Raw genomic sequence first — 23,220 nt, 5'->3', positions numbered from 1 at the left:
TGGGCAACTAGGGATGGGCAATAAATGCTGGCCAGCCAGTGAAGCCCATGTCCCATAAAAAAAAGCTGCTGACAGTTAACAAAAAAGTTGACAATCAGAAGCTTAGAAGCATATAGAAAAACATGAGGAAAATATAGCTCTCAGAAGCAAAGGCTGTGACTTTGATTATTTTAAAAAATGAAAATTAATTTAAAAAGAAAAGACAAGGAGCCACAGAGGTTTCTTTTTAAAGAAAGGCGAGCACAGGGAGCAGTGTTTAAAGTAAAAAGAAAAACTGAACAGGGAACTGCAGGATCTATCCCAGAAGTGTGGGAAAATGAGGAGGGGGAAACAGACAGGCTCCTGATCGCAGCAGCGCCTGCAGGTGGTGGAGGGGTGGATTCTGCTTAGAAGAAAAAGTTAAGAAGTTTTAAAAATGACAGTCTGGAATAGATAGCGCTGGACCTGCGAGTGCATTTAAGAAAAGGAAGGAACAGGCACGTCACAAGAAGAAGAAAAGAAATGGTCTCTCTCCAAGCAGCTAAAATAAATAGTTTGCAAAGCGTGCTGAGAGAGTTTTCTGTCAGTAAAAAGGAGAAGTTTTGGAGAGTTGGAAGAGAAGATTAATGGTTTAAAAAAAGGTTCAAAGGAGGACCTTGCGCCAATATGTCAAAAGCGCAGGAAAAGCAGAGTGAGAGAACTGGCAGCTGCGGCAGGAAAGGCGATGGCCTAGTGGTATTATTGCTAGAATATTAATCCAGAGACTCAGCTATGTTCTGGGGACCTGGGTTCGAATCCCGCCAGAGCAGCTGGTGGAATTTGAATTCAATAAAAAATATCTGGAATTAAGAATCTGCTGATGACCATGAAACCATTGTTGGAGGAACCCATCTGGTTCACGAGTGTCGTTTAGGGAAGGAAATTTGCCATCCTCACCTGGTCTGGTCTATGTGTGACTCCAGAGCCACAGCAATGTGGTTAACTCTCAACTGCCCTTGGGCAACTAGGAATAGGCAATAAATGCTGGCCAGCCAGCGACGCCCGTGTCCCATGAATAAAAAAAACTGCTGACAGTTTAAAAAAAACTGCTGACAGTTAAAAAAACAGTCTTAAAGCAAGGCATTTAAAGTGGGAATACACTTAATGCACCAACCACAAAAAGGAACAGAGGATAATGGACAGGAAAATTGGGGAAGACCTTAAATAGAGGACTACTCTCAAATAAAGTCTATAAGCAACAAAGACCTCAAGGTAGAGGCAATGCAAGACCTCAGAGGAGGCAATAAGACCTCAGGGAAGAGGCAACAACTTACCTCAGAGAAGGTACCCGTTATTTTTAGTTCCTGGTAATATTCATTCGGTGGAAGCATCTCAGGCTACAGAATTACACTGTTCTCCAAGAAACAGGAAAACCTCACAAAGACTTGATTTATAATTGTCCAATTCATGTGTGTATGTGTGCTACAGACTTCACCAGGGTACTTATTAACAAGAAGCCTCTTAGCTGCCTTGGAGAAGCCAATCGGGCTGCCCTGGACCCTATATGTCTTCAGACTGTCTTCTGCCTAAGAGAGAGCTCTACCCTTGGGGTGATTACGTTCTCTCAGTTCCAATTGGTACCTCAAGTCAGGTGACCGTCTTCTGCTGTGTTGTCCTTAAAGGGACAATCACCAAATTTTCTTTTGAAGAATTTTAAGTGACTGCCCAGATTTACCTTGTGCACACTGTTTATTATGTTGTACACCTTTATAAGATCCCATTTCAGAGCCACAGCAATGTGGTTGATTCGCAACTGCCCTCCAAGGGCAACTAGGGATGGACAATAAATGCTGGCCGGTCAGCAACATCCATGTTCCACGAATAAATTTTAAAAATCAGTCAAAACCCCAATGAAATGGTATAAAGTAGCATATATACACACAGATATACACAGACATGTTCTAAAATAAGTTGTACTGAAGTGTAGTTTTAAATTTGAATTCGCCTATAAATCACCGATGAATCAGAGAAAGTGTAAAAGACTGTTTTATTATCAATGAAGTGTTAAAAATGATTTTCGCATACAGGGGTGAAGTGGACAAAAGCCAACAGTGCTTGCAACTTCAAGCCAAGGGTGACCAGGATTCACGGAGAAAGGAAAATATGCCAATTATTCTTCCTAATCCTTATTCTGAACAGGTAAGAGAGTTTACTGCTAACACTGATTGACATCAGAGGTACATTAAATGTCGATGATGTGTCTGATATCAGAAATGGTATCAAGTAAGCGGTTGGATCGTTCCTGATTAATTATCATTTTATTGATATACTTTAAAAATATCCAATGTTCAGAACTGAAACCATCAATTAGAATGTATTTGATCCACTTGATTGCAGCATGGAAAGAAGCTTTGAGGAAAAGTATTTAATTATTTTAAACCTCCCACCATTCATTTTTTGGGTGAGTGCAATGAGTAACTGCAACATTATATTCTGCATCCTCTCCTTTCCTTTTCCCCGATGTACTTTATCAATGGTAGGTTTTGTCTGTACAGTGCGCAAGAAACAATACTTTTCACCTGTATGTGTGTCAATAATAAATCAAATCAAATCAAATAACACAATCCAAATCAACGGATCTCAACTGAAGGGTATCACAATTCTTTTTTGATATCCATGGACCAGAGAGGAAAAAAGTGATCTGCCAGAGCCTTATCTGATCAATAACCAATGTCTGATGGTTGATGGTCAGTATGAGGTTATGATTGGAGCTTATTGTCACTCTGGCGAGATTTGCAGGCGGGTGGGACCTGTCACAGGCGGGAACAGAAAATTAGCCAAAAGTCCATTGACTTTTGGCAGCGTTGGAAAGTCCAGGCTGCGGTTAAGTCTGGAAAATCCCAGCTTCTGTGCCTCGACTCACACATTTAAAATAGGTATTTGGGTGAGATTGGGACATGGCTAGTCTTCATTCAACCATAACTCAGTCATAACTCCATGCATCTGAAATCCTCCCACCAGCACCAGACATGAGAGGGGACCCTGTTTCAGCGGACAACAGGACACAGAGGCAAATTTTGGCTGGTGGCCAGCCCACCGACAAGAGCTGTCAGAGGACTGGCAGCTCAGCAACCTCTCAGCTAACGGTGGCTGCTGCTGAGCCTGCAGCTGTGAGGAGAGAATGGTTCAGTGACTGAGGCACCCTTGAAGAGGAGTAAGTGGGACTGGGGTTGCCAACCAAGATGGGGTTATGGCAACCACAGAGAACAGATGATGCCATTACCGTGGGGGCAGCCATATCCACCAAGGGTCCTTCTGTCTGTCATGGAGTGTCCAGAAAAAAGGCCACCTCCACACCGGCTTCACTGGATGGCCCTCCCAGTGGGACGTCTGACGTGGTTACATTCCTGCAGTGGTTACATTCCCTCAGAGACAAGAAAAAGCCCTTAATTGGCAAGTTAAGTGGCTCAATTGGTCTCTGTGCGGGTGGCCAGTCTGCCAGATTTCCTGCTACTGGCAAAATTACATGGTGTCAGGAAGACATTGGACATGAGTCTGATGCCATCATGTGCCAGTTTGCCAGCTCTCCCGCCTCCCTGCCTGTTTTCCCAAGAGACTGCTAAATGGAAGCCATAATGAGAAGGTAGAGGATTTATTTTTGACTGGTCGTTGGTTTGCTGTCCTGTTGTTAGTTAGATACTCTTAAAAACTTTACATAATCTGATCTGCAAGAGATTAGTGCTACTGTACTGTACAGCTGGCAATGTCCCTTCTCCACCAGACTAGTATCTCCACAAACATTCCTGAGATTCAGTTGGACTTGTAGCATCAAATCAAAAACACCCCAAGATACTTCACAGGAGCATTATCAGACAAATGTGACTCCTAAACGATATTGGGATGGGCAACCAGCTTAGTCAAAGGGATAGGTTTAATTGGAAGAGAGAGAGGAAGGCAGGCAGGCAGAGAGATTTCAGGATAAAATTCCAGAGCTGGGCTGAAGGCACAACTGCCTAATGGTGGAGCAATAATAATTGGGATGTGCAAGAGGCTTTATGCACATGTATTTGTATTTCTGAGTGTCTTGAACTGCTAGATAAAATATGAAAAGAAGATGGGTTCTCATAGTAACTCATAAAATTCTAACAGAGTTAGACAGGTAGATTCAGAAAGAATGTTCCAATAGCAGGGGAGTCCAGAACTAAGGAGCATAGATTGAGGATAAGGAGTAAACCTTTAGAACTGAATCAGCCAGAGAATTGGTGAATCTGTGGAATTCACTCCCACAGAAAATAATTGAGGCCAAAACATTGTCTGATTTCAAGAAGAAATTAGATATACCTCTTGGAGGCTAAAGGGCTCAAGGGATAGGGGGGGAAGGGGGATCAGGATATTAAATTTGATGATCAGCCTTTAAAGCAGGGGGCTTTAAAGAGAATTACAGAGTTAGCGGGAGAAACTTACAGCTTTCATTTTCAACTTGTTATCCCAGTTCTGAATACCTGTGTAACCTAATAAATACAGCTGCAGCTTCTAATACACAGCCTGATTGCCTGCCAGAATGTTTTCTTTTCTTTTTGGTAGAAATTTGAAATTTTATCGAAATAGATATTGACAGTAGAAAAATGTACCTAGCAGAGAATGGGACAAAGGGTTGCATGACAGATCAAAATGTTTCTTTTCTTGTTTGCAGTGTACTTGTTTGTCTTCTTCTCCATACCGCTAATTTTCATTATCCACCAACTGTCTCCAAAATGGTGCATGATGGGGGTCACTGCAAATGGTGCATGATGGGAGTCACTGTAAATGGTGCATAATGGGGATCACTGTAAATGGTACATTATGGGGGTCACTGCAAATGGTGCATGATGGGAGTCACTGTAAATGGTGCATGATGGGAGTCACTATAAATGGTGCATGATGGGGATCACTGTAAATGGTGCATGATGGGGGTCACTGTAAATGGTGCATGATGGGGGTCACTGCAAATGGTGCATGATGGGGGTCACTGCAAATGGTGCATGATGGGAGTCACTGTAAATGGTGCATGATGGGGATCACTGTAAATGGTGCATGATGGGGGTCACTGCAAATGGTGCATGATGGGAGTCACTGTAAATGGTGCATGATGGGGGTCACTGTAAATGGTTTTTTGTTTGTTTTTATTCCAATTCAATCAAATCAATTCCAATTCAGAGTCTCAACAAGTTGAGACATTCCCGATCCAAGCTGACAAGATAGGGCTCTCACCTCCTGTCTTGATATACATGATCCAAGCTGATTGGAATGGCATAGCTCCTCCTCCAAGGCTTGATCTCATTTGCATCTTAACCAAAAGGCCGAGATGCCGCTTTTAAAAATTGCTTCATATGAAGCTAAAATGTAACCTAATGACTTCAACCAAGCACAGCAAGTCAATACTACACTTGATCTTAGCCAAAAGGTCACTGTAAATGGTGCATAATGGGGATCACTGTAAATGGTGCATATGGGAGTCACTGTAAGTGGTGCATGATGGGAGTCACAGTAAATGGTGCATGATGGGGGGTCGCTGCAAATGGTGCATGATGGGAGTCACTGTAAATGGTGCATGATGGGGATCACTGTAAATGGTGCATGATGGGGGGTCACTGCAAATGGTGCATGATGGGGTCACTGCAAATGATGCATGATGGGGGTCACTGCAAATGGTGCATGATGAGGGTCACTGCAAATGGTGCATGATGGGAGTCACTGTAAATGGTGCATGATTGGAGTCACTGTAAATGGTGCATGATGGGAGTCACTGTAAATGGTGCATGATGGGGATCACTGCAAATGGTGCATGATGGGGGCCACTGCAAATGGTGCATGATGGGGGTCACTGCAAATGGTGCATGATGGGAGTCACTGTAAATGGTGCATGATGGGAGTCACTGTAAATGCTAATTTCAGAAAGAACTCACCTACTCTGTAACTACCCTGAATAGTCTAACTAAATCATAGTTCCATTTTTTCAATTTGCCAAACCATTTTGTAATGTCATCTGAAGAATGCTTGGCACATTGACTCCCTCGGTCTAAACCACTTACAGAACACCAGAATTGAAGCTTTTATTGCACCCACCCAACCTAGATTTGTACTGAATCCCAGCATTGGAAAGCGCTGACTCATTTTAATAAGCCATCCAGACCATCAGATTTAAAGAATTTAATCTGTGTATTGGTGTTGGCACCGTGTAGGGAAAACTCAGATTCCTTTTTAACAAAATGATATTTGGTAACTTTGCTTTGTACTTACATGTACTGATTTCAACAAGTTTTTAAAATTTATTTCAGACAATCCTATCCGAGCAAGTGTCACCTGTGGAAAGTTTGCCAAATGACAGCCCATCCAAATGTCCTCGTTTTATTAAGATAAAGAACTGGGAAACAGGTGCTGTTTTAACCGATACATTGCATCTGAACGCTGGAAAGGTAATGGTCAGCTTTTCAGATCTTCACATTGTGGTCTTTGCTGACAACCATTGAGCAAAATGTCTGGTTTTGCTCTACTTATTTAAGGAAGGATGTAAATGAGCTGGAGGTGGTTCAGAAGAGGTTTACTTGATTGATATAATGGGCGGCTCAGTGGTTAGCACCGCTGCCTCACAGCACCAGGACCTGGGTTCGATTCCTGGCTTGGGCCAGTGTCTGTGCGGAGTCTGCACGTTCTCCCCATGTCGGCGTGGGTTTCCTTCGGGTGCTCCAGCTTCCTCCCACAGTCTGAAAGACATGCTGGTTAGGTGCATTGGCTGTGCTAAATTCTCCCTCAGTGTACCCGAACAGACGCCGGAGTGTGGCGACTAGGGGATTTTCGCAGCAACTTCACTGCAGTGTTAATGTAAGCCTTACTTGTGACATGAATAAATAAACTTAAACCTGGAATAAGTGGGTTGTCTTATGAGGATAGGTTGGACAGACTGGGCTTGTTTCAATAGAACTTTGAAGAGTGGTAGGGTGACCTGAAGTGTGCAAGATCCTGAATGGTATTGACAAGGTAGACACAGAAATTATGTTCCCGCTTGTGGGTTAGTCCAGAACAAGGGGGCACTGTTTTAAAATTAAGGGTCGCCCTTATAGAACAGAGATGAGGAGAATGTTTTTTTCTCTCAGGTGTTTGGGGGACTTTGGAACTCTCTGCCTCAGAAGGTGGTGGAGGTGGGGTGTCATTGAATATCTTTAAAGCAGAGGTAGATAGATTCTTGTTGAGCAAAGGAATCAAGATCTGGAGGTAGATGGGAATGTAGAACTCAACACAGACAGATCTGCCATGATCTTATTGAATGGAGAAGCAGGCTTGGTGGGTCGGATGTTCATATTTTTAATGCAAAGAATTGCTTTACAATTCATGTTTTGTGCTTACAGGCAGCTGGGTGCACCGAGCAGATTTGCATGGGTTCAATTATGATGCCAAACCATCAAGTTAGAAAACCAAATGAAGTGCAAAATAATGAGAAGCTACTTCCATTGGCAGCAGACTTTATTAACCAGTATTATACATCCATGAAAAGGCAATTATTTAAATTACATCTTTTTAATTTGTTTATTTTTTTAAAAATATTTAAAATTCTTATTTCTTATGTTCCAACATGATCTTAGCTGACTTGAATTTCGATAATTTGTTCAAATAAAATCCTCTTGAGAGATTGCATGTTTGTATACGATGGGCAACTCAATAGTCGATTGTCCACAGGAAACTGGGCAGATCTGCTAACGGGCAAAATGGCAAAGTGCCAGTTGGCAGTGCTGAAAAGAATAATGTAACCTGATACAGAACCAGTTTATATCCCTAAAGGGAAAGAGTTCTACTTGCCAAAAAACATGGGTTACTAAAGAGGTAAGGATCAAAATAAAATGGAAAGGAAAAGCATGCAGGAGTGCAAATGGCAAAAAGAATTCCGAAGTCCAGGATGGGTAGGAAAATAGGAGGGCTTCTCACCCGCTTTTTGGGTGAGTTCAAATCTGCAATCTTATGTACTTGGACAAAAAAAACCAGCAGATACTGAAACTCGCCTATTGGGGGAGGGGGAGGGGCCTAAATTGCCCAAAAGCCGGCAGCTCGGATCGGAGGCTCGAAATGCGCATGCGCGCAAAAGCTCAAAAATGTTAGCCCTCCTGCCAGCAACACCAACCCCCCTCCTCCCCTCCCCACAACCACCCCCCCTCCCCACCCTACCGCTCCCCTGGCCCACCGCCGTGGACACAGCCTCCCCATACCCTCCCCGAACATCGGACACCCTCCCCTACGATCTCGACCCCCTCACGGACCTCACCCCCAGCGCCCCATCCTCAAACAGTCTCCCTCTTATCCCCCCTCCCCCTGATCGCACCCCTTCTCATCCCCATGTCCCCGACAAGAGAGTGTCCCTCACCCCCTCTCTCCGCCCCCCCCCATGTCCTTGATGGCAGTCTGCAACTCCCCCCCCCCCCACCCTCCCGTTTGCAGTCTCCCTGTCAGCAAACCCTCACACACCACAGTAGCACAGACCTCCCCCCACACACCCCCCCACCCCACTCCCCCCCCAACCCCCCCCCCCCCCCCCCCCCCCCCACCCACCCACCCAGCCTCAGCATTACTGACCCCAACCAGCACTGCCTCACTGGACTCAGGGGAAGCAATGTTGCCACAATGTTCTTTCTTCCCCAAACTCACCCCTGCAGCATCCACATGAACTCAGTCCCATTGCTGATTGCTGGCAGCACTAGGACTCGAGGTCAGCACTAAGACCTGAGTTCAGATACCAGCGGCAGTTTGCCCCCCTCCCTCCTCACACACGCAGGCCACCCCTGTCCCGGAATGCAACATGGCGGTTTCCATTTTCTACCCCGCTGCACACATAGCGACCTACCTCCCCGCTCACCCTCAGTGCCGCTGCGCCTACAGCAGACTTTTATAGAGCAGGTGTGTCACTCGCTGGCTGCGAACAAGGTCGTTAAGGCAAGTGAGATTGCAAGTGAACCGTGCTAATTATATTGAGATGCATGGATAAGCGTGCTAATTGACATTTCGCCCAATTTAGATGAGTTCCAGATCACCCCCGTTTTTTTTTTGGTAAGATGGGAATGGGTGCAAAATTGGGTGCAATTCCCGTTCGTCCACTCACTCCCTATTTTCCAACCTCACCCTGCCGAAAAACGGGCACCATAAGGTCGTAAAATTGCCCCCTTTGTCTCCCAACTAAATATTCAGTTACATTGGGTGCCATTTATTACAGGCATAAAGCTCTTTGCTTTGTCTTATAGGCTTGGGTCCAAGGCCCACCTTCAAAGGATCGAAGAAGTGACAAAGGAAATTGAAACAACCGGCACCTACCAGCTTAAAGACACTGAGCTAATTTACGGGGCCAAGCATGCCTGGAGAAATGCTGCCCGCTGCGTTGGGAGGATCCAGTGGTCTAAATTACAGGTACTTGCCAGGGATTGTACTTGTCTGGTGCCATCGCAAATGAAGGTGTATTGCACAGCTAGAGCTAAGGGGCAGAGAAAAGGTGAATGTGGGACAAAAAAAATGACAATTTGCTTTGCAATCGTTAAGAGGCATGTAATTGTCAAACTATAAATATACATTGAGGTCAATGCCTGTTAATTATTTAAATACACAGTCTCTTCTTCACCAGGACTTTAGTTTGTGCATGAATCATGAAAATAATGGTCGTGCCATGAACAGTTCTAAGTTCACTAGAAGCAAACCTACAAGGTTTAACACCAATTCTCCAATCAAAGATCTATCCTGACAAGTTTCATAGTATTCCTACAGTGCTGAAGGAGGCCATTCAGCCCATTGGGTCTGCACCGACTCTCTGACAGGCCCACCCCGCCCTATCCCGTAACCTCACACTTTTACCCTGCTAATCCCCCGAACCTACACATCTTGGGACACTAGGGGTCAATTTAGCATGGCCAATCCACTTAACCCGCGCATCTTTGGACTGTGGGAGGAAACTGGAGCACCCGGAGGAAACTGGAGCACCCGAAGGAAACCCACGCAGACACAGGGAGAACATGCAGACTCCACACAGACAGTCACCCTGGGCTGGAATTGAACGCGGGTCCCTGGCGCTGTGAGGCAGCAGTGCTAACCACTGTGCCACCATGCCACCCTGAGTCCACCAATTGATAAATACATCTCAATTACCAAGAAGAAAATTAAAATTATATGATTATATTATTAGAATTGCTGAGGATATGTGAGAATAATATTAACTTAAAAAAAACATAATGTACACCAGAACGTCCAGCATCTGAAAGAGAAAGATTTTTATGTGAAATTCTTTGAAGTTTCTGGTTGGCAGCCCGATATAAGATCTACCTTTCTCTTACAAATGCTCATAGCCCGATAGATGTTATTTCAGAAAACTCGTCAACAGGTGGGAATGGGTAACTTTGGTGCCACAAAATCTTTTCCTTGCGGAATTTAATCAGCATTACTGTAAGATTCTGAAATTGCACTGAAAGTCATTAGTGGGATTTCTCTATGGTACAGAAACATCCTACAGCTATGTGTTTTCATAGTACTTTGTGCTATGCACCAGATATTATATTGGTGCAGGAATACTGAGTAATATTATAGAAGAAAGGAGATGAATTGTGAAACAATAGAGCACAAAACTTGAAAATAAAATAATAGCATCTGAAAGCTTGCCTTTTTATAAGTGTGTTAATTTTGCTGTAATGTTTGCAGGTTTTTGATGCACGTGACTGTACCACTGCTCATGGAATGTTCAACTATATTTGCAATCACATCAAATATGCAACCAACAAGGGGAATCTCAGGTCGGTGCCAAGGAAGTTCATTTTATTGACCAACTTTACCTGCTGATCCATGCATAGGTAGAAAATTAGTCAGAGTCATGACTATAGGAATAGGACTTATGTTGTACAACAGCACCCTGCACGGTGACACACTTGTATGATGTTACTTTGTCAACAGTTTTAACAAGGGCCTTCACCATTTCAAATAAGTAGTATTATTTCTGGCTGGGTAATTTTTAATCCTGCAATGACTGTTCTGAAGATAGAACACAGAACATAGAAAAGCTACAGCACAAACAGGCCCTTTGGCCCACAAGTTGCGCCGAACATGTCCCTACATACTAGGCTTATCTATAACCCTCTATCTTACCAACTTCCATGAACTTATCCAAAAGTCTCTTAAAAGACCCTATCAAATCCGCCTCCACCACCACTACCGGCAGCCGATTCCATGCACCCACCACCCTCTGAGTGAAAAACTTACCCCTAACATCTCCTCTGTACCTACTCCCCAGCACCCGAAACCTGTGACCTCTTGTGGCAACCATTTCAGCCCTGGATAAAAGCCTCTGAGAATTCACTCTATCAATACCCTTCAATATCTTATACACCTCTATCAGGTGACCTCTCATCCTTCGCCTCTCCAAGGAGGAAAGACCTAGCTCTCTCAACCTATCCTCATAAGGCATGCCACCTAATCCAGGCAACATCCTTGTAAATATCCTCTGCACCCTTTCTATGGCTTCCACATCCTTTCTGTAATGAGGCGACCAGAACTGGGCACAGTACTCCAGGTGGCGTCTGACCAGGGTCCTATACAGCTGCAGCATTATCTCCCGATTTCTAAACTTAATTCCTCTATTGATGAAGGCCAGTATTCCATACGCCTTCTTAACCACAGCCTCCACCTGCGACGCTGCTTTGAGCGTCCTATGAACCCGGACCCCAAGATCCTTCTGATCTTCCACACTGCCAAGCGTCTTACCCGTAATATTATATTCTTTCATCCTATTCGGCCTGCCAAAATGAACCACCACACACTTATTTGGGTTGAAGTCCATCTGCCACTTCTCCGCCCAGTCTTGCATCTTATCTACGTCTCGTTGCAACTGCTGACATCCCGCTACACTGTCCACAACCCCACCAACCTTTGTGTCATCAGCAAACTTGCCAACCCATCTTTCCACTTCCTCATCCAGGTCATTTATAAAAATCACAAAGAGCAAGGGTCCCAGAACAGATCCCTGGGGCACTCCACTGGTGACCGACCTCCATGCTGAAAAAGACCCATCTACAACCACTCTTTGCCTTCTGTGGGCAAGCCAGTTCTGAATCCACAAAGCAATGTCCCCTTGTATCCCATGCCCCTTCACTTTCTCAATGAGCCTTGCATGGGGCACCTTATCAAACGCCTTGCTGAAATCCATGTAAACTACATCTACCGCTCTTCCCTCGTCTATGTGTCTAGTTACATCTTCAAAAAATTCAATTAGGCTCGTAAGGCATGATCTGCCTTGGACAAAGCCGTGCTGGCTATTTCTGATCATACTATTCCTCTCCAGATGTTCATAAATCCTGCCTCTCAGGATCTTCTCCATCAACTTACCAACCACTGAGGTTAGACTCACTGGTCTATTATTTCCTGGACTATCTCTTCTCCCTTTCTTGAATAACGGAACCACATCCGCAATCCTCCAAAAGGTTGTGTGATTTCAAAAAGAAATTAGATATAGCTCTTCGGGCTAAAAGGATCAAGGGATATGAAGGGAGGCAGGATCAGGATATTGAATTTGATGATCAGCCATGATCAAAATGAATGGTGGAGCAGGATCGAAGGGCCGAATGGCCTACTCCTGCTTCTATGTTTCTATATTTCTGTGTTTCTGTGCAAGGTGTTCTGTCAAAACAAGTCACTGTCCCAACTTCGTTTCAATGAAAATCCACAGATTTAAGTAAGAATTTAAAAGTGACTTTATTTCAGAAAGAAAGCTTCATTTTCAATTAACATCAACGGATGTCAGTTTAACATCTGTCAACAGTTATCAGATTGATGGTTTTACAGGTCTGCTATCACAATATTCCCACAACGAACAGATGGCAAGCATGATTTCAGAATCTGGAACAACCAGCTGATCCGATATGCTGGATACAAGCAACCCGATGGCTCAGTCATTGGAGACCCTGCCTCTGTGGAGCTAACTGAGGTCGAGTATATCAAATAACTGCTGGCTCCAACCTCCAGCATTCAGTTTTACTGATGGTTGTTTCCATATTGCTTATCTCAATGTTATATGTTCTTTGCAAATTATGGTTGATGCAGGTTTGTATGCAACAAGGTTGGAAAGGACCGAAAGAGCGCTTTGACATCCTCCCGCTTTTGATTCAAGCCAATGGAAATGACCCTGAACTATTTGAGATTCCCCCAGAAATAATCCTGGAAGTACCTTTCAAACACCCTAAGTACGTACAGCTTTGTTGAGAACATTTGATCATTTACAATTCAGTGATTGTTTTAGCTTCCGTTATGAGACAGGTTAAAGTATATATGTTGGTTAACGTTCCAAATGAACATTTATGATGCATGGTGCAGTTAATTCCAGTCCAATGCAGTTTTTTTGCCAGGAATATTGTTTTCACTCCAATTCATATTCGAAAAGTAGTCAGAGTTGTTTATTTAGCTGCAGTTTTTTTTTCCCCATTGCTTTGGCCATTAGATTTGCTGGTTCTGGATGGAAACCCAAATAAGGTGCAGTTGTCCACGCGGAACAGGACATCAAGTGTGGCACTGGTTGCCATGTCTCCCAGCAAGTGGAAGGGAGAAGTGATGGGCAGAGTCAATAGTCTCGGCTGGTTCTGTCTATCGAGCTACAGGCACCATTCGCAGCCTTTCTGAGAGTTAGCTCCATTCCTGTCGGCACTGTCGCACAGTGGTTAGCACTGCTGCTTCACAGCTCCAGGGACCTGGATTCGATTCCCGGCTTGGGTCACTGTCTGTGTGGAGTTTGCACATTCTCCTCGTGTCTGCGTGGGTTTCCTCCGGGTGCTCCGGTTTCCTCCCACAGTCCAAAGATGTGCGGGTTAGGTTGATTGGCCATGCTAAAAATTGCCCTTAGTGTCCTGAGATCCGTAGGTTAGAGGGATTAGTGGGTAAAATATGTAGGGGTATGGGGGTAGGGTCTGGGTGGGATTGTGGTCGATGCAGACTCGATGGGCCGAATGGCCTCTTGCTGTGCTGTAGGGTTTCTATGATTCTATGATTCTAGTCCGGGCAGCAAGAATGTGGGTGAAGAAAGGGGTTGATAAATTTACTCAAGACAAAATAATAATAATAATCTACAACAGTTAGAAATTGGTGGAGTCTGGCACCTTATGGTGTTGTTTGCATTTCTGTAACCTTTGGAATGTCCTTTAGGTTTGAATGGTTTAAAGATCTGAACTTGAAGTGGTATAGCCTGCCAGCTGTTTCAAACATGCTTCTAGATATCGGAGGCCTCGAGTTTACAGCCTGCCCTTTCAATGGATGGTACATGGGAACGGAAATCGGAGTCCGTGACTTCTGCGATACCGCCCGGTATTGTGTTCTCGAGGTAACTTCTATTTCCTCTTTAGAACGGCATAGACATGTTTCCGTTGACCCTTTATCACAGGGTGAAATGAATTACTTTTAAGCAAATAAAGCATATAACAGTAGATAAAACAAGAAAGAACTTGCACCTCTCTTGACCTCAGGACATCCCAAAGCACTTCACTTAAAACCTATCTCTTTGACCAGGTAGAAATCACTTGACGTGGTCCCCATGCCAGCTACCTCTGCTTCACACATCACGCCATCCCACGTAGTAGCATGAGAATTTTCCCCCAGTTCTGATTGTTGCCATCAGTGAGCCAAATCTCCCTGCATGTGTTGCTCCTGGGAACAAGTAGCTTCAATATTGGAGGCAGTGAGGATTCAAATCCAGTCAGACAATTAATGGAGTGGATTTCACTAAGGTCAATGGGGAGACCATTCAAGCGGAGTGCCTATCAGATGGCTGATCAGCAAAGGAGAGTTTACCAGCCAGCAGGGAATATTAAAACCTTTAAAGAGGAGGTGCTGGAGAGGAACTCCAGTGAGCTCCAGCAGCGCTACACCCCTGAGAACACCCACAGTGCTGTTAGGAAGTGAGTTCCAGGATTTTTCGTAGAATCACAACAGTGCAGAAAGAGGCCATTTGGCCCATCCAGCTTGCAACGACAATATTCTCACCCAGGCCCTATCCCCGTAACCCCACGTATTTACCCTGCTAATATCCCTGACACTAAGGGGCAATTTAGCATGACCAGTCAACCCTGCACATCTTTGGACTGTGGGAAGAAACCAGAGCACCCAGAGGAAACCCAGAGACAGTGAAGAAACGGATTTCTTTTATTGATTTATTTTTGTTGTAATATGCCTTTAAGGGGTGTCATCAATTTAAGGGAAGTGCATTGTGTGATCCAGCCTCAGTGTCACTTTGGGCTGGAGCAGAACACAGGCACACGGCTCTGCGACTGTGAGCTCCTCAAGCTTTCCATCCACATATTTATGTTCATGTGTGCCTGTTGTTAACAAATGAACCCACAGTGTGTTTTCCCTTGTGAACGATTGGTGCCTTTTATATCATTGCAACATACACAACAATTTGATGAGAATTATCTTAAGATAAACACTGGATAGATATACCTGTAAATGCAACTCTCAAATGTCTTTCACTCATCATTAAAAGTTCTTTCCTATTGTCTGTGTGTGAGCAACAGTGGGAGAACCCAAAGTCTAATTGGTTCTGACAGCTCCAGTTCCACCATCCAACTGATCTGATTGTGTCTGACAGTCTACGGTTCCGTCTTTCAACTGATATAATGGAGAAAAAAGACAACCTTCAACTCTGCCGAAGATAGCTGATTGTTCTTAAAGAAAGAACTTGAACAAACTGACACATGAGTTGAAATGCTGACTGTCGGCTTAAAGCACAGGCAGTTGGTGAATCTGGAAGTGACAACTACCAGTTTGGTACACAATCTGTTAAACCCAAACATGATTTGTCTGCTTGGGTGTTCACAGGGCCATATCCCCGACTGCCATTCACTGCTTAAAGACCTGCTTAAAATCAATGAAGCTGATGTAGCGATTGATGGTGTGTTCTGTAAGTTTTTCTAACAACTGTTTTATCACAAACAGTTGAATTAAATTACATCATCCTGGTCTGAAACCTACCTAGGGACGGCATGGTGGCACAGTGGTTAGCACTGCTGCCTCACAGCGCCAGGGACCCAGGTTCAATTCTGGCCTTGGGTCACTGTCTGTGTGAAGTTTGCACATTCTCCCTGTGTCTGTGTGGGTTTCCTCCGGGTGCTCCGTTTCCTCCGGCAGTCCAAGGATATGTGGGTTGGGTTGATTGGCCATATTAAATTGACCCTTATGGTTAGGGGGATTAGCAGGGTAAGTATGAGGGGTTACGGAAAGAGGGCCTGGGTGGGATTGCAGTCGGTGAAGACTCGATAGGCCTCCTTCTATGCTGTAGGGATTCTATGATTCTACTTGATCTGTAAGCATCATCACTTCTATATATATTTTCATTCCCTGTGGTGCCTCGGATATTTAACTCAGTATACGCAGAAAACTAATTCCCCTGCATTCACACTCTTTGTGTTATTGAGGTTATTGTGTTATTGTGTTATTCCTGAAAAATTTGTTTGACCAATAGAAAACATCTACAATAAGCCCTCGATTGCTGTTGAATTGGATTGAAGGAGTGGTTTAGATTTGGTAAGAAGACAAGATTGCAGTAGTACTGGAAATAGGAATGAACCTTGCACTAACAGGTAATATTGAAGGAACCTGCTTTTGTGGCAAGATTTGAAACAATCTCAGATTTGCTGATGACATTGACCTTACAGCAGCATTGAAGGGGCTAACTGATAAGGTGTGCATGGAGAATGAGAAAAGCTGTGATGTTTTGGGCAGATTTCCATTATATAATCAACTGAAATATTTTCCTTGGGTCTGTGCACAGAGGTAAATAGAAGAGGCTACAGAAGGCCAAGAAAGTGCTGGGTAGACAGGTTTTTATCATTTATTCATGGGACTTGAACATCACTGGCTAGGCCAGCATTTATTGCCCATCCCCAGTTGCCCTTGAAAAGGTGGTGGTGAACTGTCTTCTGAAACCGCTGCACCCAGGCGATGCAGGTACACACAGATTGCTGGTAGGGAGTGAGTTCCAGGATTTTGACCCAGCAGCAGTGAAGGAAGTGTGGTACAGTTCTAACTCAGGATGATGTGTGGCTTGGAGAAGCTTCGTGAATGACTTGTCACAGAAAAGGTCCTCGATGACTAAAGCGACCAGATTCTCTCTCTCTTCACAGATCCTGAACCAAAAACAGAAAATGCTGCAAAATCTCAGCAGGTCTGACAGCATCTGTGAAGAGAGAATCGAGGCTCTATTCTCCAGCATCTTCTGTTTTTGTCTCAGATTCCAGCATCCGCAGTATTTTGCCTTTATCTTCACAGATCCTGCCTTACCTGCTGAGCACTTCCAGTTTTTCCTGTTTATATTTCAGATTTGCAGCATCTGCTGTTTTTGCTCTTGCATCCTGTAAGGTTCCCTGTTAGCTGAGTTGGATAAGGATATGGCTAGTAGAATTTGGATGAATACTGGTATATGGGAAGTGGAACGTGGGAAGCTTGGCCAGAACAACATAAGAAACACTCACTTATAAAACTGTGTGTATAGAATAGGAATGCTGTGACGGTGTTTTCATAAGGTTTGTCAATGGCTGATTGTGCACTGCAGAAACTTCCATTCTCTTTATAGGGTAGTGCTTGACATGCCACTAAAATATGCTGGACCTAAAGTTCAGTTGGAATGACAGTGCCCCAATCATGAATAGACTTCAGAAACCATAAGTTTTTATGTATTTTCCAAATATCTCCTTTGGCGGCATGGCAGCACAGTGGTTTGCACTGCTGCCACACAATGCCAGGGACCAGGGTTTAATTCCCAATTTGGGTCACTGTCTGTGTAGAGCTTGCATGTTCTCCCCGTGTCTGTGTGGGATTTCTCCGGGTGCTCCGGAGGTCCGGAAGGCGTGCTGGTTAGGTACGTTGGTCATGCTAAATTCTCCCTCAGTGTACCCAAACAGGCACCGGAGTGTGGCAACTAGGGGATTTTCACAGTAACTTCATTGCAGTGTCAATGTAAGCCTACATGTGACTAATAAATAAACTTTAAACTTTAAAAAACCCTTCTCTTTTAATGGTTCTGCCTCCTGCAGCAGTTTAATCCCAAAGCATAAACCTTCTTCCTTATTGGAGCAGAAAATCTTCATGACTAAGCCAAGAGTTGGTTCAATTATGGATGTGTCAAAACCAAACACATTCCAGTCCTCACCAGTGTCCATACAAGCACAGTTTAAACAAGAAGATTCAGATAGCAATTGGGCCCAGAATGAAAATTGATTTTCACCCCATCTCTTCCAGCCTGAGACCCAGTCAAATTATGGTATTCTTCTTGTCCTGCTTGAATTCAATGAACTTAGCATAGACTGACTCTGAGACTCTTCTGGTCCACATGGCCTGGGATTTCACACTCTCTGATGTTCATACCAACTGAGACATCAACAAATTGCACATTGTTCCTCTTTCTACAGTGTGAACTAACCACAAAAATAATTGGAAACGAGGAATCTTTCTGTGGTCCTCACTCATATATAAAGAAAAACAGATCCAAGATTATCATATAGCAGAGATGAATTACTGGACCTATCATCTGCTGTTAGTCCTTGTTCTCTCAGTTTCTCAGATTTTCTCCTTTACTGCTCTTCATCTGCCAACTTGTCTTACTTTCTGTGGTTTGTTTTCTTTGCGTGGTTTGGCTTCTCTTGTTCCTCCATGACTTCCTGTTCCATGACCAGACACTAAAGTTCACCCTGTGCAATGTTCAACAAATGGCCAACATTTTTCAAGCAGCCATCTTAGATATTTTCAGAAAGTTTCTGATAATCCTGGCGCCCATAATGGAAGTCTGACCATGATTAAAATTCTGTGGTCTCCATGGGAGATCATTGCCACACATGGATTTCAATTTGCTCTCATGGAATATCGACCAGAATTCTCCGGTCTCATGCGCCCGCTAGTGCTGCCAGCGAGAATAGAGAATTTGGCGCTCAGCCAAATCTCCATTGCAGCGGGACAGGAAAATCCCAGCCGTGGGCAAGGTTGAAGAATTCCGGCCATCGAAACCAAATCAGTTATGGGATTTACTCTGGACTAATATTTGACTGAGCTCTTAAAATAATTTCATTATTCATTTATTTAGCATGTGCATAGTCATAGAGCCAATCATTAGCCTTGCCAGTTGATAGGTGGAGTTTGTTGAACCCGTTTTCAAGTTTAGTCAGTGGACACTTCTCAACAGTTATTGTTTGCACTGCATCTGCAGCCTTGATGGTCTTGGTGACCCTGTTGACGTTGGGTGGCTGCACAGAAGCCTTGGCCAGTCCAAAAACAGTTTAAAAGGGCTGATCCACCTTGCATACCAAATTCAACAAGTCTGCACTTGAGGTATCCTGGTAAACGGGAATCAAAAACTGTCAGCAATGTGAAAATAATTTCATTGAATGGTTACTTATAAATATATAGAAAGGTGAAAAAAGGACATCAGGCAATGTTTATCTCATCAATTCAGCGTTGAAACCTAATACACTACCTGTCCAATTCCAATTCTCTTCACACACCCAGTGGTGAACTTTGGCAGACTTTTGTCTGTTTCTGCAGCTAGCAATTCCTGAATCATGTCACTAGTCTGTCACCAGGGACTTATAGCTTGAGGGGTGCCGCTCCACATCAAGTGTGACTGACCAGGAGTCTCTCCCATTCTTACTGCCAGCCATTGGCGTGTTTGGAAGGATTTGCAGATTGACAATAAACCTGTTTGACTGAGTTATAAGCGGACCTTCCTTGGTCATCCAGTTCTGAGGTGGGACTCGAACCTGGAGGTCCTAGCTCAGAGGTAGGGACACTACCCACTGCACCACAAGACCTCAACTGCCCAATTATTAATGTTTAATTTGATGTTAATAAGAAGAGGTTATTAAATTATTTGCATGTGATCATCTTGCAGAATGTAGCAAAACAAATGGGACTTGACACCAGAAAGACATCCTCCCTTTGGAAAGATCAAGCATTAGTTGAAATAAATATTGCTGTCCTCTACAGCTTTCAAGTAAGTACAAGCTTCATATAATGTCATTTCTTTCCAAATAAATACAAAGATATGTTTGTTGAAGGTTTTTCTCCCTATTTAGTTTGATAAAGTGACAATTGTGGATCACCATTCTGCTACGGAATCCTTCATGAAACACATGGAAAATGAGCATAGGTGTCGAGGAGGGTGCCCTGCAGACTGGGTGTGGATTGTTCCCCCAATGTCAGGAAGCATCACCCCTGTGTTCCATCAAGAGATGCTAAACTATCATCTGAGCCCATCATTTGAGTACCAGGTAAGCTCTTAAAAACAATATTGTTTCCTTTGCCTGTCTTTTCCAGCTTAGCCTTTAACCAATTAATTAAGCTTACTTGGTTCTTAGAAACCTTATCAGCAATTCTTGATGCTTTGTGGTTTAGAGTATGTATTATTTAAGATGAATGCATTGCTCACCTACATCCATACGACATGGAAAACAAAGGAGAGCCATTGTACTATTGTCAAGATAGGTAAGCCTCAAGTGCTGAACATCCTCTTACTAAATACAACTGCCTCCCATCTTCAATTCTCAGGGTAAGTGATGCAAATCTCAAGAATTGAGCAGATATCTGCTAGTAAGTTTTGCAGATGTGATTCCAGGGATATGCTCTACAAATCTGGGAAACTGACAAAGAAATGTTGGACTTGAAAGTACTAACCACAATGAATGGAACTTATCAGAAGGTTTTCAGTTTCGATTGCTGGATCACATAGAAAAAAAAACAGAGGCTGACATACTTGGAAGAGAAGTACAATGAATAGATTTCATGTTGATGGGGCTGCTGGGCTGGTTTCGCGTTAATTGTTGCTCAGAGGCTGTGCCCTCTTGATAGCCATGTTTTGCAATTTGTATACTGCGACTCAGGCAAAAGAGGCACTTGCTACAAAGTCCTGTAATAATTTGTACCATTGAATTTAAGTGGTTTGAGGAGTCTATAATAGCATAAATCAGTTAACAGCCAAGGCTACGTGATCCGGATGGCTTTGTCCAAGACAGGACTTTGTCCAAGCAGGATTGCACAAATTGCAAAGCCACATCTATTGTTGAATAATCTTTCTTTTAAAACTTGGTTTGACTTTTTTTTTTATGGGATAATGTGAGAAACAAATAGAGGTTTACATTGAACCTTTCATGTCCTAAAATGCCAATGAAATACATTTTATTTTTAAATGTAGTCACTCCTATTATGTAGATGAATGCATTACTCGACTATTAATTTAAACATCCTCCAAGCATTCCAGTTTACTGAGACAAACAAGAACAGAAGCCGACTCTTTAATTCACTTAACAATCTCCCTTATTTAACACTTTAGGTACTAACTCAAACTTAAACAGTTGCAATACTTTTACTGAACTTTGACTCTTACCTGAACATTTATCTGAATTATTTAACTGAAAATAGATACTGCTGCGTTTTAGGAAAAACCTGGCCAGGACTATTCCCAATGTAGAATCTATCCTTGTGGTCCTCTCTGAAGAAGTTTCTTCAGGGCACACTTCTTACCATGGTATATAAAGTTGTCACTAGAAATAAAGGACTGCACATGTCTTTAACTACAAATTCTTTCAGTTGCTTCCAGAAGATTCTCTATCATCTAGCCAATTGTGTAACTGGAAACCGATCACACGGCTCGAACAGCCAATGAAATTACTTGTAAACGATGCCATTGTGCTTAGTTCAGATGGTGTGTCTCCCACATAAAGGCAATAAAATTCAATGACATCCATTCTACTCGAAAGTAAACTACTTCCCATATTTGGTCAACACAGGAAGCCTAAGATCACAGTTCCCAGACCAGGTCCTGACTCAGAGTGACTTTACGACCTACATCTGGTTTTAATTTTAAGTTGACCAAAAATCCCAGCATGCTTAACTCTCAGCCAGAATAGCCCTTTTAAAGCCACTATTGCCGCTATTGTTGTTAAAATCGTTGTCGTAGTTGTTCTGTCTCCATCTACAAATGCAATGGCTATCATGCATGGTGAGGTCAAACAGTGATGCATTAAATGAGCAGTTAATCTGTTTTTGGGGTGGTGTTAGTTAAAGACACTGGAAAACCTCCAAAACAAGAGGCTATAATCTGAAATGGGAAAGTACAGCAGGAAACTATTCTGCAACTATATCCTCTCACAATTTAACAAAACAGTTTGAGTTACAGCCTTGACAACGTACCAGTTTGCAACTACTGTAGATCATTAGCCCAATGCGCAGGCAGGGAGGAAGAAATTTGGGCAGATGTGGAATGTGATGGGACATCCCAATGTGCTAATCATGAGAATTTTCACATTGCGGAGTTTGGAAGAGTGGAGGCCACCTTACTGAGGCAGTCAGCGATGGCTTTCTCAAGCAACCTGTGAAATAAATTGCTCCAGCAAATGCTGATGAAGCTTCTTCTCAGAAATATCATTAAATCAAGGTCATTATTTAATAGTAAAGGGTCAATTTCTTGAATATTTTACAAAAGAAAACTTAGATCACATTTTGTTTTTCGATTTAACAATGTGGTTCCGAACTTATATGAAAAGCTGAGAACATCCTTATCATTGTTAAATTTGATTAATATGTGTCCTTACCTATTTCCATTCTATTAATTAATCTCAGCCCACACATTAAATTTAATTTTCCTTCCCATAACAATGTTGTCCAAATATTTCTTTCAGATGTTGGTTTTCACATATCTGGCAAATGTATTCAAATGTGCCCAATTTTAAGTTTATTTATTTTAAGTTTATTTATTCTTGTCACAAGTAGGCTTACATTAACACTGCAATGAAGTTACTGTGAAAATCCCCTATTCGCCACACTCCAGTGCCTGTTTGGGTACACTGAGGGAGAATTTAGCATGGTCAATGCACCTAACCAGCACGTCTTTCGGACTGGAGGAAACCGGAGCACCCGGAGGAAACCCACACAGACACAGGGAGAACGTGCAGACTCCTCACAGACAGTGACCCAAGCAGGGAATCGAACCCAGGTCCCTGGCACTGTGAGGCAGCAGTGCCAACCACTGTGCCACCGTGCCACCCATATTGCATGATAGCATTCAAAATAAAGCAGTGATTCTAAAGTCTTTGAACTTGGTTTTCTTTAAAATGTATTGCCCTTATAGTTACCCTGAACTGTATTCCCTTAAGAAATAGTCCTGACTTTCTGTCCTTTTAATTTCTAATTAATTAGTAATGTTATTTAACATTTGTTTAACTCACATGTCCTCAGTGCTTTAAT

The 23,220-nt window shown here is 43.2% G+C and overlaps 1 protein-coding gene across 1 annotated transcript in view; it reads left to right on the top strand.

The window, feature by feature from the left end:
• Nucleotides 1-23,220, top strand: part of nos1 (nitric oxide synthase 1 (neuronal)) — a 99,248-nt gene that overhangs the window by 39,821 nt on the left and 36,207 nt on the right. Inside the window, exons 3-13 of the mRNA XM_078226992.1 lie at nucleotides 2,046-2,157; nucleotides 3,253-3,267; nucleotides 6,291-6,413; nucleotides 7,344-7,489; nucleotides 9,222-9,384; nucleotides 10,660-10,751; nucleotides 12,793-12,934; nucleotides 13,051-13,190; nucleotides 14,143-14,317; nucleotides 19,871-19,972; nucleotides 20,055-20,249. Coding sequence (XP_078083118.1) covers nucleotides 2,046-2,157; nucleotides 3,253-3,267; nucleotides 6,291-6,413; nucleotides 7,344-7,489; nucleotides 9,222-9,384; nucleotides 10,660-10,751; nucleotides 12,793-12,934; nucleotides 13,051-13,190; nucleotides 14,143-14,317; nucleotides 19,871-19,972; nucleotides 20,055-20,249 — 1,405 coding nt within the window. The remainder of the gene's footprint in view (nucleotides 1-2,045; nucleotides 2,158-3,252; nucleotides 3,268-6,290; nucleotides 6,414-7,343; nucleotides 7,490-9,221; nucleotides 9,385-10,659; nucleotides 10,752-12,792; nucleotides 12,935-13,050; nucleotides 13,191-14,142; nucleotides 14,318-19,870; nucleotides 19,973-20,054; nucleotides 20,250-23,220) is intronic.

The sequence above is a fragment of the Mustelus asterias genome, chromosome 13, assembly GCF_964213995.1.
Source record: "Mustelus asterias chromosome 13, sMusAst1.hap1.1, whole genome shotgun sequence".
Classification (NCBI taxonomy): Eukaryota; Metazoa; Chordata; class Chondrichthyes; order Carcharhiniformes; family Triakidae; genus Mustelus; species Mustelus asterias.
The sequence above is the reverse complement of the archived record's forward strand: the minus strand, read 5'-3'. Positions and strand labels throughout refer to the sequence as shown.